Source organism: Macaca mulatta, chromosome 14 (assembly GCF_049350105.2).
Source record: "Macaca mulatta isolate MMU2019108-1 chromosome 14, T2T-MMU8v2.0, whole genome shotgun sequence".
NCBI classification, from domain to species: Eukaryota; Metazoa; Chordata; class Mammalia; order Primates; family Cercopithecidae; genus Macaca; species Macaca mulatta.
This window is the reverse complement of record NC_133419.1, coordinates 21,833,328-21,852,181: the sequence shown is the minus strand read 5'-3', so window position 1 is coordinate 21,852,181 and position 18,854 is coordinate 21,833,328. Positions and strand designations below refer to the sequence as shown.

Here is an 18,854-nt window from a genome sequence, read left to right as displayed (position 1 = left end):
GAGAAAACTAGAGGTTTTATAAAAAGGAGAATGTTACCTATTGCTCTTTGAGAAAGTTCACTGGCTTTGGGTAAGGGTTTGGGGAAGTGGCAAGTCCTGATTGGTGAGCAACTGCTATGGACAAAATTAGTTCTAGAGTTGCAGCAAGCATAGATAAAACTGCTGTCAGGTTACAACCAGCAGGTTCAGCAGTCAGGCTGGCAGAGAATTACATTCTTGGAGCAATGTTTTGTACCCTAAGGACTTTTCCCCCTGGATTCTTGTCTCTGTTTCAGTCAGGTATGACAAGAATGACCCAACTGGCATGATCAGCTTTCACAAAGGGGGAGTGCAGAGTACTGTGGGGCAGAGATTTCTGTATGAGGTTCTAAGTTAGTCTACAGGTCAAGGAAGGCTTAATGGTTTAATTGGATGGTTTAATTGGAAAACCTCAAGGATGGGAGGGAAACACAGCTAGAAGTGTGTTTTAGTTCATTGTGCTGCTGTAATAAAATACATAAAGAACAGAAATGTATTTTCTCACGGTTTTGTGTGCCAGGAAGTCCAAGATCAAGGTGCCTGCAGGTTCAGTTGTCTGGAGAGGGATACTGTGTGCTTCCAGGATGGCACCTTGTTGCTGCATCCTTGGAATGCTGTGTCCTCACAGGGCAAAAGGCAGAAAGGCGAGATGGCTGAAGGAACACTTCATGAAGATTCTTTTGTAAGGGGCTTAATTCCACTCATTAGGGAGGAGATCTCATGGCCTAATCACCTCTTCATGTCTCCACTTCTTACCACTGTCACATTGGCCCTTAAGTTTCAACACCTGACTCTTGGAAGGGACACATTAAAACCATAGCAGAGGGTACGTTGGAGGTGTAGGGAACATTTGCGAAGAGAAAGCATGTTACCTTGGAGGAACTGGAAAAATTTCAGCACAACTGGGGAATGCTTGAGCGGAAGGAGGAAAGTGGTAGGAGTAAGGTCAGCTCATGGAAGCCCTTATAAAGAATGAGGGGAGTGGGAAGCCAGTGTCAGGTTTTAGGCAGGGAAGTGAAGTTCAGATTTGCACTTTGGAGTGATTGTTTTGGCTACAATATAGAGAATGAATTGGAGAGGAGTAAGAACGGGACCAGGTGAATGCTGGCTGTTAACAGTAGTTCTTATAGGAGATGAATGATGGTAGCTCTTGGTGGTAGCAATGGGAAGAAGTGAATGAATTTGTGTTTCAGTTTTTATATAGTTGGCAAAAGGGAAATGTAACTTCTTGGCAGGGAAAAAATGGTGTTTGAGAAAGATAATTTTTAACTGTGCATAGCATGAATTGAGTGAGGAGGGATGAAAGATTCCTCGCACAAGTCCTTGTGTTTGGGATGATAGCGTAGATTGGGGTAGTAGTTGTGAGAATTAACTGGATGATATCAGTGACATGCCTTGAGCAAATATTCTTATAATGATGTGAATATTATTTTGTTTTCATAATTTATTTTATTGACAGTTTACACTTGCTTTTCTGGGCCTATCATAGTTACTTTAGTAAGACAGAAATTTATTTTTCACCCACTTTAAAGACTGGAACTTTTGTATATGTTTGATTCCTTATGATAAACAGTAAAAGAAGAAATGATTGGGATTTTAAAATGGTGTGGTAATTCAGTAGTGTTATCAGGGACCTTGATTCCTATGATTCTGTTCCATTATCTTAGCCCATGGCTTCAACCCTAAGATTACTTCATGGTTCAAGAGACTGCTGCAGCTACAGCCATCACTTCAGAACTCGCTAGATGAAGGGCAAAAGGGGCCTCTCTCTGCCAAGTCAGCTTCCATTAAGCAACCTTTTTCAAAGTCCTTCACAACCTTATTTCATGTTGTTCCCTGAAATTAATCATATGGCCGCTGCTAGCTGGTAGGGAGGTTGGAATATAAGTCTTTATTCCAGGCCACAATATGCTGGGTTAAAAATCAGTATTCTCCTGCAAAGGAAGAAGGGTAGAATGGGTATTAAGGAAGGCAACCAGCAGGATCTGGTCCAGATGTGCATTTAACACATGAAGGATGGCATCCCCAGGGTAGTTTTTGCATATTGTATCTTATCATTTCAGTGTTGCTGTGAATGCTTAGTTTTTTCATTTTAAGAAACCACAAAAAACAAGCAGTACTTCTGATTTGGATGACTTGGAACTGGTCTTTGTTTTATTTGGTTTTCATTGAAAATTGGTATTATAAGGGTGGGAGTGTTTAGATCAGTGTTTCCCAAAGATCAACCAAGAGATGATCTTAGGTACCACATTGATTAATATTTTTCAAGTTTGACATTCATATGTTTTTTATACTAATAGTCTATGTTAATTGAAACTGATGGTCCTTTAAAAGTAGTAATTAAACAGTAATTAAGTAATCAAGTTTTCTATTAAATTTTAAGAAAAAAAATCAGTTTTAAGAAAACTTAAGTGGCCTTGAGAAACACTGATTTAAGCAATACTACCCTGATTTTGGGAAATTGGAGTAGATGAGTTTGCTGGCTCAGTTTACACCATTTTTCTATTCATAGTAGCAAAGGACTTAAAAAAAAATGCAGTACATGTACATGGTTTAAAAAATGCAAAGAGTTAAAATAATGATAAGAAGTAATCTCTTTCCCATCTTTCCCTAATCCCCCAGAAGCAGCTATCAATAGACTTTTGATTTGAGATGTTATGCTTTGGTTTACCTTTCTAAAATTTATGATGATGAATTGACTCCCCAGATAATATAGTTTAATTTTAAAATAGTGAAAATCACACTATTATTTTATAAAAATAAAAAATTATTGAACATAACTGAGGAATTTTCTTTTTTTTTGAGACAGAGTCTCACTGTGTCGCCCAGGCTGGAGTGCAGTGGCGCGACCTCGGCTCACTGCAACCTCCGCCTCCTGGGTTCACTCCATTCTCCTGCCTCAGCCTCCCAAGCGGCTGGGACTACTGGCGCCCGCCACCAAGCCTGGCTAACTTTTTGTATTTTTAGTAGAGATGGGGTTTCACCTTGTTAGCCAGGATGGTCTCGATCTCCTGACCTCATGATCCGCCCGCCTGGGCCTCCCAAAGTACTGGGATTACAGGTGTGAGCCACTGTGCCCGGCAACTGAGGGATTTTCTATCCAACTACAGCTGCTATCTCTGCTACTACTGTTGGAAGATATATAGCTTTAAGGCAAAGGAAATATCTTTTTTTTTTTTTTTTTTAATTGAGACAGGGTCTCACTCTGTCACTGAGGTTGGAGTACAGTGCCACAGTCATAACTCACTTCATCCTCAACTTCCTAGGCTCAGAGGATCCTCCTGCCTCAGCTTCCCAAGTAGCTGGGACTCTAGGTGTGTGCCACCATACTGGCTAATTTTCTTGAGTTTTTTTTTGCAGAAACGGGGTCTCACTGTGTTGCCCAGGCTGGTCTTGAACTCCTGGGCTCAAGCATTCCTCCCACCTCAGCATCCCAAAGTTTTGGGATGAGCCACTGTGCCCCATGAAAATACCTTTAAAACCAAAAGCAGGACAATCCTTGTTCCCACTGTCTTAAACAAATTTGAATTTTTTCCATGTTTGTTGAGTAAGAGTTGTTCTTTCATAATTGGCTTGAACTTGGGTATGTTTGTACGTTATTGCAAATATAATATATTACCCATCATGCAACTTGTAGATCTACAGGCTTTGTCATTTCCTTTGCTGGGGAAATGACACTTGGTCTCCCATTACCTGACCACTGTATATAACACTAATTATTGTAGAACTACAGTGGTGCTATAGAGATGCCTAAAAGAGGCCCTGGATTTCCAGTTTTGCTTTTGTGTGTGTGTGTGCCTATAAATAATTTTTGCACTTTTCTGTTTTCTCAGAAAAATATTTACTTGTGAGGTAATATTTGACTTACATGTAACTGGGCAATGTTGGATTTGGTTTTGAGAAGTATGAGAAAATGGAAAAATGATATTTTTATCTGAAATATCAGAGGTTATATTTTTAATATTTGTACGATGTAATCATATTGTTTCTGCTTATATTTAAAGTCCTAACCATGAAGTGGGTAATTTATAGAATATCTAATATCGAATGTGAACCATTGTATTCTTGATAGTCATACACGTAATAGTTTCTGAAGGCTTTTAGTTTCATTTAAATTTGATAGTTGCTAACAGGAGATAGGAAAAAATGTTCTTGCTGGGCATAAATCTTTCTAAGTGTGTTTAGCATCATTCTCAACTAAAGTTAGTGTACTTTGGTATAATATGCTTAAGAGGAACCTTGGGTGCTTTTAGTTTTAAAATGATGAAGTAGCAATACTTTTGGCCTTTCTTCTCTTGGAAATGTTCTCTAAAAGTTAGATGAATAAGAAATGGAAAGCTCCATTTTGATGCAACTAGGGAACTTCTGTCATCCCTCACCCCCAGTCACAGCTATTGAAGGTGGTGGAGTGGTAACTGACTTCCAGAGCAGACACCTGAGTCCTCATAGTGGGGCCACCATTGGGAAACAAGCAGGTTTGTCCCTTGGATCCCAGAACAGCACAGGAATTGGAAGTATCAGGTACCTCAAAAGACAGGCGTGGGGCAGATGTGCTTGAAACTCAGGGAAATTAAGCAGCAGAAGCCCTAAGATGAGACACCTGACTGAGAACAGAGGATAAGTAAAACACCTGCAAACTAATAACTGCCCAGCAGCCGGAAGACTGGAAATTAGGGAATGCTTTTTAAGAGACACTGAAGGGCCCCCAGAGAAGAGACACATACTGACTTTTGTGGATTCCCCAACGAAAAAGCCGACTGGCCCATTGATTGAGTTGTATTGAGGGCCACGGTGTAATCACCTCACCTATGAACTTTAATCAATATTTTAATGCAGCCAAGATGAGAGTGACCAAAACAATCAAGAAGGAACTTAGAGGAACAAAATATAAAGAGTAGAAGAAAATGTAAATGTGTAAACAAACTGTAATTAATATCCTCAGAGATTAGATAATGGATCTATAATAAGAACAAGATGCTATTAAAAGCGAGAAAGAGAGTGAGAGTGTGCAAAAGAGCAGTCAGAATATGAAAGATTCTTCAAAGCAGAAAAATTGACAACCTACATTTAAAAAGTACATAGATGGTTTGGAGATAAAGTTGAAGAAATTTACGGGAAAGTAGAGCAAAAAGAAAAGTAAGATTAATAGAGAAGCTATTAAGTCCAAATTCCGATTTATAGGGATTCTAGGAAGAGAAAAATGTGAGGCAGATATTATCAAACAATTAACATAAGAAACTTTTCAGAACTGAAGATCATGAATTTTAAGACCCACCAATGCCTAGCACCAGTGAATGGAAAAACACCCACTCATTTGGGTACGTTTTCATGATGGAGTCCTATAGACTAAGTAATAATTGTAAAAGCCCCAGTGACAAAAAAAAAAGCAGGTTACTTAGAAATGGTGGGAAATAAGAATGGTGAAACATTTTAAAATGATACTTGTGTTAGACGACAACGGAGAGTTGTCTAAAATTTTTTTGTTAAAAATGATTTCCTGCTTAGAATTCTATACCCAGTTAAGCTATTATGCGTGTGGTTAGAAAATAGACTTTTTATAAAAAGATATACACAATTTAAAAATGTTGTCTTTTAAACTGTCATATAAGGAGACGTGATGACTAAATGTGGTATGATATTCTGGATGGGATCCTAGATCAGAAAAAGGACATTCGGTAACAAGTAAGTAAATCTGAATAAGATATGGACTTTCATTAATTGTATCAATATTGGTTCACGTGAATGTGAGGTGTATTCAGGAATGTTCTCAGGCATAGCACCCGTGAGGAAGCAAAAGAAGCAGAATTGAGCAGAGGGAGAAGTCGAACTGTGATGCAGTTGTAGCAAAGGTTGTAGCTGATACCATTGGCCCTGCATGTAGGATGGCTCTAGAGAGATGCCTGAGTGAGGTAAGGGAGCCCAACCTTTGTCCCTGAGTGTGGCCTCACCAAGAGACATGTACTGCCCAGGGGAGCAAGGCAGCCCCCCTTTGGCTGAGAGCAGTTACTGGCAGCAGTTAACACTCCTGGCAAGAAAGGATTGATTGAGCACCTCTGTGCCAGAAGGGAGGATCTGCCTGGTGCACTAACAGTATCCATTACAAACTCCAACAACTGGAGAATCAGGAAAAGGAAGACAATATACATGAGGCAGATTTCAGAATCTCTAGACCTGGCATATTCTGGCCTTTCTAAGACTGTTTTTAGTTTTATGGTATGCTGGTTTTTAGATCAGCCCAGAGTTGGCAATTTTAAACATGGATACACACGTGCAACAGTTATCTGTCTTCTTTTGAAAGAGATTCCAGTCAAATTTTTAGATGCACAGTACTGAGTGACTTTACATAGTTTCATTCTTCAGCATATTCTCATTAAGAGATTTCTGAGCCCTTAATCTGAGAATTCTGATGATACTGCCATCAATTCATTGCTGTAATCATATATAGTCATATGTCACTTAGTGATGGGGATACATTCTGAGAAATGTGTTGCTAGACAATTTTGTTGTTGTGCAAACATCAACAGAGTGTACTTCTACAAATCTAGATGGTTTAGCCTACTGTACATACCTAGGTTATATGGTATGGCCTAAAGCTCCTAGGCTACAAACCTATATATAATAGCATGTTACTATACTGAATAGGCAGTTGTAACACAGTGGTATTTGTATATCTAAATATATCAAACATAGAAAAGTACAGTAAAAATATGGTACAAAATGTTAAAAAGGGCCAAGGATGGTGTCTCATACCTATAATCCCAGCCTTTGGAAGGCCGAGGTGGGAGCATTGCTTGAGGCCATGAGTTCAACATAGTGAGACCTGGTCTCTACAAGAAAAAAAAACAAAACAACAGCTGGTCAGGTATGGTAGCATGTGCCTGTAGCTACATGGGAGGCTAAGGCAAGAGGATCACTTGAGCCCAACAGTGAGAGGCTGTAGTGAGCTATGATCACACCATTGCACTCCAGCCTGGGTGACAGAGCAAGACCCTGACTCTTAAAAATAAACAAACAAAAGTTTAAAAATGGCACATCTGTATGGGACACTTACTGTGAATGGAACTTGCAGGACTGCAGTTTCTCTGGGTAAGTGAGTGAGTGAGTGGTGAGTGAATGTGAAGGCCTAGGATATTACTGTACACTACTGTAGACTTTATAAACACTTAATACTTGGGCTATACTGAATTTATTTAAAAAATTTTTCTTCAATAATAAATTAGCTTACTGTAACCCTTTTACTTTTTAAACTTATCTTGCTTATCTTTTGGACTTTTGTAATAACACTTAGCTTAAAAAAGAAACACATTGTATACTGTACAAAAATATCTTCTTTATATCCTTATTCCATTTTAAATTTTTAAATTTTTATTTTTTACTTTTGAAGCTTTTTTGTTAAAAACAAAGATATAAAACATACACATTGGCCTGGGCCAACACCAGGTCGGGATCCTCAATATCAGTGTGTTTTACCTCCACATCTTGTCCCACTGGAAGGTCTTCAGACACAATCACACACATAGAGCTGCCATCTCCCATGGTAACAGTGCCTTCTTCTGGAGTATCTCCTGAAGGACCTGCCTGAGGCTGTTTTACAGTTAACTTTTTTTTCTATAAAGCAGAGAGAGTATACTCTAATGTGAAAAAGTATAGTATTATAGTAAATACATAACCCAGTAGCATAGTTGTTTATTATGATTATCAAGCGTTATATGTTATATATAATTGTATGTGTTCTACCTTTCTATCACTGGCATAGTAGTAGGTTTGTTTACACCAGCATGACCACAAACACATGATTAATGCATTACGTTACCACGTTATGACAGCTACAGTGTCACTAGGTGAAAGGAGTTTTTCAGCTCCATTGTAATCTTAGGGGACCAGAGATGTATATGTCGTCCTTCGTTGACCAAAACATTGTTATGCAGCTGCTGACTGTATGTGGTTTGCTTGCTCCACAGTTGTAGGCTTAATGCAGAATAATCTAGTTACCAACAGGATTTGTAAATAGGTCAGTGGCTAATAGGTGTTACTGTAGGAAAGTAAAAGATACTGTACTTGTAAATAAAGACTTTTGAGAAACCAGGTTGTCAGGAAAACAATCCAAGTCTTGCGTGTTTTGCAATGTTTTAGACCAACTAAATGCCAATCATCATTCAAACACTCAACAAATGTCTACTGAACACCTACCTTGTGCACGTTGCCTAGCAAGGAGCCTAGAATCTTACAGAAGAATTAAGACATGTAGATGTTAGGAAATACAATTCAAAAGAGAGTGGTAAAGTGCCATCGACATAAAGATGTGTCAAGTGTTGTGGGAGTTTAGAAAGAGGAAGTTTTCTTTTGCGTAAAGTGATCTGGAACAGTGGCGTTGATGGATCTTCAATAAGGCTTTGATGGAAGAGGGTAGGAGGTGAGGTTCTGTGTTGGGAAAAGGGCTTGTGGGGTGCCTGCATAAACTGGCTATAAAAATATGGGACAATAAGTTGTGGAAAGCCACAAGAGGCCTCTGAGGAGGAAAGCCTCCTAATTGCCATTATGTTCCCATGCTCAGAGCAAGACCTGCTCTCTTATCTGTAAACACTGTGTTCAAGGAGAAAGACACTCCTTTGAAACATTGGAATGTGGACAAATATGCAGGCTCCTAGTTAAGCCTGCTCCCACCAGCTACTCTCAGATAAGTTAAAGATATGCTGTTTGAGCACAAAGGAGATTCACTTAAACCGCCACTGCTAGATTACGCGTATGACGCACTGCCTCCCTTTCACCGCTTCACCCTGAACATCTGCTTCTTAGATTTAAGTGATTGTACTCAATAAAAAGTGTGGAGACCAGAGCTCTGAGCCTTTTGCAGCCTCCATTTTGCAATTGGCCCCCTGGCCCCCACTCTTTATGCCCTCTTGGCCTGTCTCTTCTCATTCCTTCGTTGCCACTGGACTTTGGGTACCCTACAGGTGGTGTTGAGGCTGGTCCCCAACAGTTCTGGGATCTTGGAGAGGGGAGAAAAGTTATCACAGAGAAAAGGAAGAGGAGAAAATTGGAAACAATTAGAATATGTTTATCCATCACTTATGAAACGTTAGTGAATCAATAACAAGAATACAGTATAAAATTTGGATTCCTGTGCCTCTAAAAATAGTCAGGAGATGAAAAGTTACAGAAAATTATGCTCGTTGCTACACTATTCACAATACCAAAGACATGGAATCAGTCCAGGTGCCCATCAATGGTAGATTGGATAAAGAAAATGTGGTACATATACACCATGGAATACTACACAGCCATAAAAAAGAATAAAATCATGTCCTTTGTAGCAACATAGATGAAACTAGAGGCCATAATCTTAAGCAAATTAACACAGGAACAGAAGACCAAATACTGCATGTTCTTACTTATATGTGGGAGCTAAACATTGAGCACACGTGGAAATAAATGTGGGAACAATAGGCACTGTGGTCTACTAGAGAGTGGAAGGAAAGGGGGCAAGTTGAAAAACTACCTATTGGGTACTATCCTCACTCCCTGTGTGGTGGGATATATACTCAAAACCTCAGCATCAAGCAATATTCCCATGTAACAAACCTGCACATGTACCCTCTATATGTAAAATAAAAGTTGAAATTAAAAAAAAAAAAAGAAAAAAAGAAAAACAAAAGTTACAAATTGATCATGAGGTTGGAGGAGATTTCATAAGATGCTCAGTTTTCTGTAGGTAGGTTCTCCCACAAATATTTAAATCTGTTGGTTACTAATGTTTCCTATAAACAGGACAATAGTGACAAAAACACATGGGTTACCTTTGGAAGATGCCAGAGTACCAATTTTTTTTGAAAACTGATAAAGGCAAAAAAAATTTCCAACATTTATCTTGTGTTCTTATGCAATCTATATATCATGGTAACTAACTAATGAGGAATAATTTGTCTCTGGAAATATTCCAGCTAATAGATGAAGATTAATGATTGAACTCTAATACCACCATTTTGCAACCCCTAATGAAATAATGGATCTCAGTGGTGACCAGCAGTGGCTGCTAATATAACAAAACAAAAGATAACCAGACATATGCTTCTTGATGTAAAAATGCATTATCCCTTATGAAGTACTCCTACCAAAAAAACCGAACCTGAATTTGATCAATATCTATATCCAACCACCATGGGACAGAGGAACATGTTGAATGATATCGAGGACAGGCTGAGAAAGCACAAACCTATGACCTAATATCTTAAACCAATAAATTGAGAGGGTGAAGGGAAGAAAGGGGAGAGGGGTTATAGACATGGCTAATTGACATACTAATAAATTTTATTATGGAACCTATTGAATTCTGATTGGAACAATTGTTAAAAGTTTTTTGAAACATTTGGCAGAATTTATAGTGATTACATATTGGATGTCAAGAAATTGTTATAATTTTAGGAATGAGATAATGGTATTGTGTTTATTTTTAATAGCAGAAACATACTGTAATAGTTATAAATGAAGTGACATAATGTTTTTACTTCAAAATAATCCAGTGTGAGAGGAAGCAGGAGGACATGTTAGATGAAGCAAGGTTAACCTCAAGGTGAAGCTGGGCTATGGATACCTAGGGGTTTGTTATACTGTTCTCTAGATATTTCAACTTTTTTATTCTTTTTTTTTTTTTTTTAATTCTGGAAAGATATCAGCTAAGCAAGAACTTGGTGGAAATCTATAAGATTCTGAGAGATATGGCTAGCGAGAATATGAATGATATTTCTAAATAGTAAAATTAGGGACCATCTTGTATAATTTGAAAGAAGTGGACAAATACAAGAAAATCCTACTTTACACCATAACTTGTTTTTTAAAATCTGTAAATGTTTTGGAAAAACTCATATTTAGAGAAGCAGACATCTGTGCTTTGAACGTGTAACGTGATTCTAGTATTCCAGAGATGATATGGTATAGCCTGCCCTATATAATTTTCAAATGTTTCTGCTACATAAAGGTTTTGAGGTTGTAAGGTAAATATGGTTTCTCATAGAATAATTAAATCATTTTCTATTTACTTTTACTACCCTTTGTTTTAAAAAGCAGCTTATGAAGATACATACAGTAAGTATGTACTTAAGTGTACAGCTCAGTGAATCTACACACACACAGTGGTAACTGCCACCCTAAAAATATAAAGAATATTTCCTGTATCCCAGAAGATTCCTGTATTGCCCTTCCCTGTTATCTATTCCACTATCCAGAGGTAACCAGTATTCTGACTTCTATAACCATAGATTAGTTTTACCTTTTCTTGAACTTACATTTTTATGGCAGGCTTTTGTAATGTCTTAGAGATTCATTCATGTTTCATGTTTTGCATGTATCAGTAGTTCTTTTTTACTGCTGTTTAGTATTCCATTATTTGTCTATATCTCAATTTACTTATTCTTCTGTTGATTAATATTTAGTTGCATTTACCTACTATGTATTAACTAAGCTGCCGTGAACATTCTTTGGGTAGATATTAATTCATTTCTATCTCTTGAGAATTGGTGGGTTAAGGTAGGCATATTTTTAGTTCTGAACATATTGGCAAATAGTATTTTCCAAAATAATTGTACCAATTTACAGTGCCACCATCAATGTGTGAGAGTCCAGTCACAACACATTCTTTTTAACACTTGGTTTTGAAGTCTTTTTAAAATTTTAGCTATTGCGGTGTGTATTCAGCCTTAGATTTGAACCACTGGTATTGTTCTGTCTTTTACATCAAAGTATCACACTGGTCTTCTTGTATGTAATTGGTGGGTCCTAACTATGACCAGTTCTTCATTGTAATTCTTAGACTAAACTATTGCTTTTTTCCCTTTCCCAGTTGTCACAGGTGGTACTGATGGAATTGGAAAATCATATGCAGAAGAGGTAGGTGATTTTCAAGATCTTTCCTTTTGATATAAAAAATAAGAATAAATATGGGATGATTTCTTACAGTAGTTTTGATTTTTGAAGTAAAAAACACAAATACAATGTTGTGTGGTACAATAGATGCTTTTTGTTTCTACCTTGTTGGAAATACCGTATTTGCTTAAACAGACGCAATTTTTTGAAACAAATTTCGTGTAAAATAAGTATAAAACTTTCTGATTGTACTGGGTAGTTGGAACTGGGAACAATTCAGTGTAATTTTATTTTATATCATGTAAGTGTGTACAATCTTCAGATTTGAAAGTCAATTATTTTGAACTATTTTCCAAAAAATGAAAATATTATTATAGGTGGTTACATTTCTAGGCTAGTCCATGACATCATTTTCACAAAAAGGACTGTGATTAACAGACAGGTATTGATAGACACAGGCAAAGGGTTCAGATTCTCTGCAATGAAATTAAAGAACAGGAGAGCATCATAGTTTGAAGACCGTTGTACAAAGCAGGAGCCGGGGCAGTATTCTTTAGGCAAGTTTCTCTGCCTTCTGGTCCCTGAGAAGGCACCTACAGCCTACGGTGAAATTATCTGGAACAGTGGGGTGATTCTTATAAAGATCCCAGCAGATTCACTGGATCTTCCATTTCTCATTCTCAAAAGGTCTTTTTGTTAATTTTAATTTTTCCAGCTTTTTATTTGGAAGAATATCAAAACTACAGAAAAGTTGCAAGAATGTAACAAACACCTGTATACTCTTCACCTGGATTCACTAATTGTTAATATTTGGCACATTTAATTTACTTTATTATTATTAATTATTTCGCTGGACCATTTGTAAGTTAGTTATAGACATAACAGTTCACCCCTAAATATTCCAGGATGAATCTTCTAAGAACTAAAACATTCACCCTTACAACCCCAATACATTGGTCACAATAGGAAGTTTAACGTGACACAATACTGTTGTATGACATACAGCCCTTATGCAGGTTTCCAGTGGCCCCAGTACCTCCTTTTAAGCTCTTTTTTTATTGTTGTTGTTCCAAGATCCAGGTAAGGATTATGCATTGCATTTGGTGTCATGTCTCTTAGTCTCCATTCATCTAAAAGAATAAGTTAGCCTTATTTTTCTTTTATAAGAATGCCATTTCTGAAAAATCCAGGTTAGCTGTCTTGCAGACAAATTTGGATTTGTCTGTTTGTTTTCTCATTAGATTCAGGAAAAACATGTTTTCATCGGGAAGGCTACACAGGTTTATCCTTCTGAGTTCATTTTAGTAGGAGGCACAAGAAGTCTCATTTGTCCCATTATTGATTATAAACGTAATTAATAAGGAATATGTGGAATGACACTTTGAGGCTGTATAAATATATTATTTCCCAAGAATCTTTTATCCAATGGTGTTAGGATTCATTGACAGTTTTTGCCTACATTGATTATTACCATGGTGGTTAAAAAATGGTGATTTTTGGCCAGGTGTGGTGGCTCACACCTGTAATCCCAGCACTTTGGGAGGCTGAGGTGGGTGGATCACCTGAGGTCAGGAGTTCAAGACCAGCCTGGCCAACATGGTGAAACTCCATCTCTACTAAAAATACAAAAATTAGCTGGGCGTGATGGTGGGTGCCTGTAATCCCATCTACTCAGGAGGCTGAGGCAGGAGAACCACTTGAACCCGGGAAGTGGAGGTTGCAGTGAGCCGAGATCATACCGTGGCACTCCAGCCTGGGTGACAGAGCGAGACTCCATTTCAAAAAAAAAAAAAAAAAAAAAGTGATTTGTTTCTAATGCTATCTCTCCTACATTTATTAACATGGTATTTTTCTGTAAAAGCTTTTCCTTATCCCTCTTCCCCTATTAATTTTTTAAAAGAAAGTATCAGTATGGGCTAATGGTTTTTTTAGTGGTGTTATAGTAGATTAATTTTGCAAATCATCACCAACCTTTTTATTTTTATAAAAAATGTTCTTCCATAGCTTCATTTGCAGTATCACTCACTACTTAATAAACCCTGACTTTAGGATTTAAGACTGGAATATTAGTTTGCTAAATCACTTTTAGTTCATAGCACCTAATTTATTGCTCATTTATATTCTGTCTAGAATATTTCACTAAATAGTTTTGTGCAGATTAGTGCTTTTTTTCCTCTACTACTATATTTATGTGTACTGGGATAATAACCACATTTGTGTAAATCTTTTTCATTATATACAATATTTACACATGCTGGGTATGTACACAGAAGGTGTTCCTCAGGAAATTCTTCATTAATTTATTCAGTTAACTTCTTTAGTTTGCCATGGTCCATAAAGTAAAATGCTCAACTTAAAATTTTAAAAATAATTATATTTTTAGGAATTTTTAACATTTTAATAGTAGTTTCCTTTGCCAGTCCTCTGATGTTTGTTTTATATATCCATTCTGCAGCAAACCTTTTTTTTTTTTTTTTTTTGAGATGGAGTCTCGCTCTGTTGCCCAGGCTGGAGTGTAGGGTGGGTGCAATCATGGCTCACTGCAGTCTAGACTTCCTGTGCTCAGGTGATCCTCCCACCTCAGCCTCCTGAGTAGCTGGAACTACAGGCATGTGCCACCACACCCAGATAATTAAAAAAAAAATTTTTTTTTAAATTTTTTGTAGAGATGGGATTTTACTATGTTGCCCAGGATGGTTTTGGACTCCTAGGCTTAAGCAATTCTCCCGCTTCGGCCTCCTGAAATGCTGGGATTGCAGGTGTGAACCACTGTGCTTGGCACAAAAACTTTTTTAAAGCTAATTTTTAAATTATGGAAGTAGTAGACACTTAATGGTTTAAAAAACCCAAACAGTATAGATGGTATAAAATGAAAAAGCAAAAGTCTCCCTCCTTCTAAAACCCTTTGACATTGAAATACTAGCTTGATTTAGAAAGGTAACTTTTTAGGGAATTTTTTTTGGTAAAATCTCTATTTTAGATTGTGTCTTCATTACACTTGGGTTTATATGTTTTTTATTTTGAACTATAATCTGGACAGGTTTTCTTAAAATGGAGGTTATAGCTCATTAATGTTTTTCAGTGACATGCACAGGTGTGATTCGAATCTCCTTTACTGTTTCAGTTAGCAAAGCGTGGAATGAAGGTTGTCCTTATCAGCAGATCACAGGATAAACTTGACCAGGTTTCCAGTGAAATAAGTAAGTTCTCACATCAAACAAAAGGAATACATAGCTAATTAATGTTTTCGAGCAGTTATCTGGTACTGACATAGTTATTTCTAGTTCAGGAAACTTCTTTTTCAAGGAGAGATATCATGAAAGAGCATGAAAAAACATAGAATGCTTTAAAAATGGATCATCAATTTTAGGCTGGGTGTGGTGGCTCACGCCTGTAATCCCAGCACTTTGGGAGGCTGAGGCGGGTGGATTACCTGAGGTCAGGAGTTTGAGACTGGCCTGACCAACATGGTGAAACCCCATCTCTACTAAAAGTTCTTTAAAACTTAGCCAGGTGTGGTGGCAGGCACCTGTAATCCCAGCTACTCAGGAGGCTGAGGCAAGAGAATCTCTTGAACCTGTGTGGGGGAGGTTGCGGTGAGCCCAGATAGTGCCATTGCACTCCAGCCTGGGTGACAGAGGGAGACTCTGTCCCAGAAAAGAAACAAACAGAAAAAGTTTTTTAAAAATTGTTTTAGGGTGATTGTAATTTGCTTAAAATATCTTTTACTAATTTTTTTTTGTCTTGTCAGTAGTCAAATTATCTGATTTTTTATCATATTCTGCTGAAATGTCTAAATTTATTTGCTATGACTGCATTTCAGTATTCCCGAATGTTTTTTTGTCTTTTCTTCTCAGTATTTCTAAATGTCTAACACATATGTTTTAGGAAAAACAGAAAAGATAGCAATACCCATATGTCAGGGAAAATCTTTTGAACTTTCTTCTTAGGCATTTATGCTTGAGACCTGAATTACAATATGGCAAAGACTCTTAACTAACTTCTAGTTAATCAACCAGATGGATAAACCAATGCTGTTCATTTGTTTGGTAAAACATACTAACTGATGTCCCCAGTTTGCTGACCATTTGTGGCCAGAAAGCTTCTTTGTATAATGCTTATATACTTTTATCCTCACAAATCAAATTGTTTACTTATTAAGAGTCAACTGTGTTTGTTTCCAAACTTATATTGGGTATATTTTTTATTAAATATTCTGTGCAATGATGAACTATTAGTGTAAAAGCTAGAGTTAGTTCTATAAAAACTAAGTTGAATGCTCTGAAAAAGAGTGAGTAAAATTACTTCTTTAAAAAATTGGCCATCAAATTAGTGTTGAACAAAGACAAATGTAAAATATTGGAAGAACTTACAAAATGTAAGAAATCTGCTCTCCTGATTGTTTCATACACATTGAAATTTGTGCTGTATTTTACTAGAACTAAAACTGCAATCATAAATTATAGAATGTGGGTGTGATGCATGCAAGAAAGACTGGAATTCCAGTCTGCAGATCCAATCTCAAAGACAAGGTCTTGGCCCTACACAGAGGATTGGTGAATGAATTATATTTATACATGGTTTAAGTGAAAAATAAAATGATTACCATGTGTATTTATCTCTATGAGTTCTTGTTTTAACTAACTTCTCAGCTAACAGATTGTCCAGATTCTTTCAATGAGAATTGATGAAACAGGATTTCTTCTATATTTTGTTACTAACACTACCACCTACTGCTAACATTTATATAGTGCTTTATTATTTATTTATTCTCTCACATGTATTATCCCCTTTGATTCTTCCAACTTACTTATGACGTATATATTTTTGTTACTATTTCTCTTTAGATCATAGCTGGCCCTATTGGACAGATTACATATAGCTTCACTTTGTATTAGTCTGTTTTTCACGCTGCTGATAAAGACATACCTGAGACTGGGTAATTTGTAAAGAAAAAGAGGTTTAATAGATACACATGGCTGAGGAGGCCTCACAATCATGGCAGAAGGCAAAAGGCACGTCTTACATGGTGGCAGGCAAGGGACAGAATGAGAACCAAGCGAAAGGGGTTTCCCCTAGAAAACCATCAGATCTCTTGAGACTTATTCACTACCGTGAGAACAGTATGGGGGGACCTGTCCCCATGGTTCAATTATCTCTTACCAGATCCTTCCCATAACATGTGGGAATTATGGGAGAGACAATTAAAGATGAGATTTGGATGGGGGCACAGCCAAACCATTCACAGTGTCTTACGGGAGATTCCCAATATTAAGTATGTTACATCCTTTTTTTTTTTTTTTTAATTATTTTAACCTTGCTGAGAGTACAGATCTATACAAAGCTGAGCATGTAATATACAGATATACAATATATCCTTGTCATTTGAAGAGTCTAACATTCAAGATTTCAGCTATGTAAATGCAACCCCAAAGGGCCAAGAGATACAGTATTTTACAGTTTTGCTGAGGTCTGAATCTGAATAAAGCCATGACACTAATGAGCCTGAGGTAGTTACTGAGATAGTAGGTGAATTTAACATACTGCCTGGATCTTAGCACTGTTTCATTCTTAGCTTCTTGGAATCTTGTATATAATAACTCTTAAAGTGATTTAAAAAATGTTGTGTCTGTGGGTGTGTCTAGAAATTGGCCCTTAATGAATGCACCTACTAGTTGCTAGAAGTAAAGGTTCATAGGGAGAAAGTAGATGCTTTTGACTAAATGGAATGTTGCATTTTGAAATGCTGTGATATGAGTGAATCTACCATCTACTCGATACAGAAACAAGAAAAGCTACCTCATGACACTTTGAGCAAGTACTGCAGCCTGTACAAAAATTGCTCAATGACTCAGAAGATGTGCTTTAATGATATTTGAGAATTTGGTTAACTCATGAGATGAGGTGGCACGTGACTGTTGGCAGAAATATGATTCTGGAGAAAGACAGGATTCTGTTCAAACATTTTCATGAAGGAACAGATGGTAAAGATACTGAATTGACCTTTATTAAAAGGCATGAGTTTTTATCCTTGTTAAAAATTTTGAAAAATGTTTTTCTGGGCATAATATGAATTTAATAGGAGAGGTGATATCAGCAGACTATGTCTTCTGTTCTAAGCTGAAAAAATACACAGAGGAGATTTATAAGTTAAGACAGATTTTTAACTGAGATGTAAATCACCTCTTTGGGAGGATAATGTTTGCATGAACATATTTATTTCAGGAGAAAGAAGGACCAGTATTTAATTTTGTCAAAGAAAGACTAACTCGGCATTTCTTTGGTTATGCCTTTAATACATCTTTATTGAATGCCTGTGTACCAGGTACTGTGCTAGGCAGTGAAGACACAAGGGTGAACAAGGTGGCATGCAGTCCCTGTTCTCAAAGAATTTAAGTGAGGGAGACAGTAAAAACAAATAGGTAAAAAAACAAACAAACCAAACCAAAAAACACACACACAAAAAAGACAAATAAATAATCGCAGTCTATATTGAATGCCACAAAGGAAACAACGGGCTAGACAAATAACAATAGAGAAGTTCTTATTTTGTTGCAGCATGGTGAGTCTTGCGATTGGCAGGGTGATAAAATGGCCAGAATAATGGCCTCTTGCCCATATAACAGCACTCCAGTAATGAAACTGGAGCTTTACTGAAAGACCTATCCTCTGGGCCCATTTGGAGGTATAATGGTGGAGGGATTGTGTATGTGCAAGTTGCATAGGTACATGCACTAATGTTTCTATTTTCTTAAGCCTTGTTGTGCGAGGGAATTTATGGTCTCCCAGTCTCATTAAACTGTAGCCTATCATGGAGTCCAAGTTCCAAGTTCCAGTCAGCCACCCAAGTCAACCAACTATGTGAGCTAAACATTAAATCCTAAATCTCTAGTAAGTGAGTCATAAAAATATTTGGCCCAATCCGGTATTATATTGTTTTCTATTGTGGGTGTCCGTGAGGGATATTTGAGCTAGGT

General features: G+C 37.1%; 1 protein-coding gene across 1 annotated transcript in view; it reads left to right on the top strand.

The window, feature by feature from the left end:
- HSD17B12 (hydroxysteroid 17-beta dehydrogenase 12) overlaps positions 1 to 18,854 on the top strand; it is a 167,666-nt gene that overhangs the window by 57,633 nt on the left and 91,179 nt on the right. The window contains exons 2-3 of the mRNA XM_028833499.2: positions 11,855 to 11,901; positions 15,002 to 15,077. Of these exons, the coding sequence (XP_028689332.2) occupies positions 11,855 to 11,901; positions 15,002 to 15,077 (123 nt within the window). The remainder of the gene's footprint in view (positions 1 to 11,854; positions 11,902 to 15,001; positions 15,078 to 18,854) is intronic.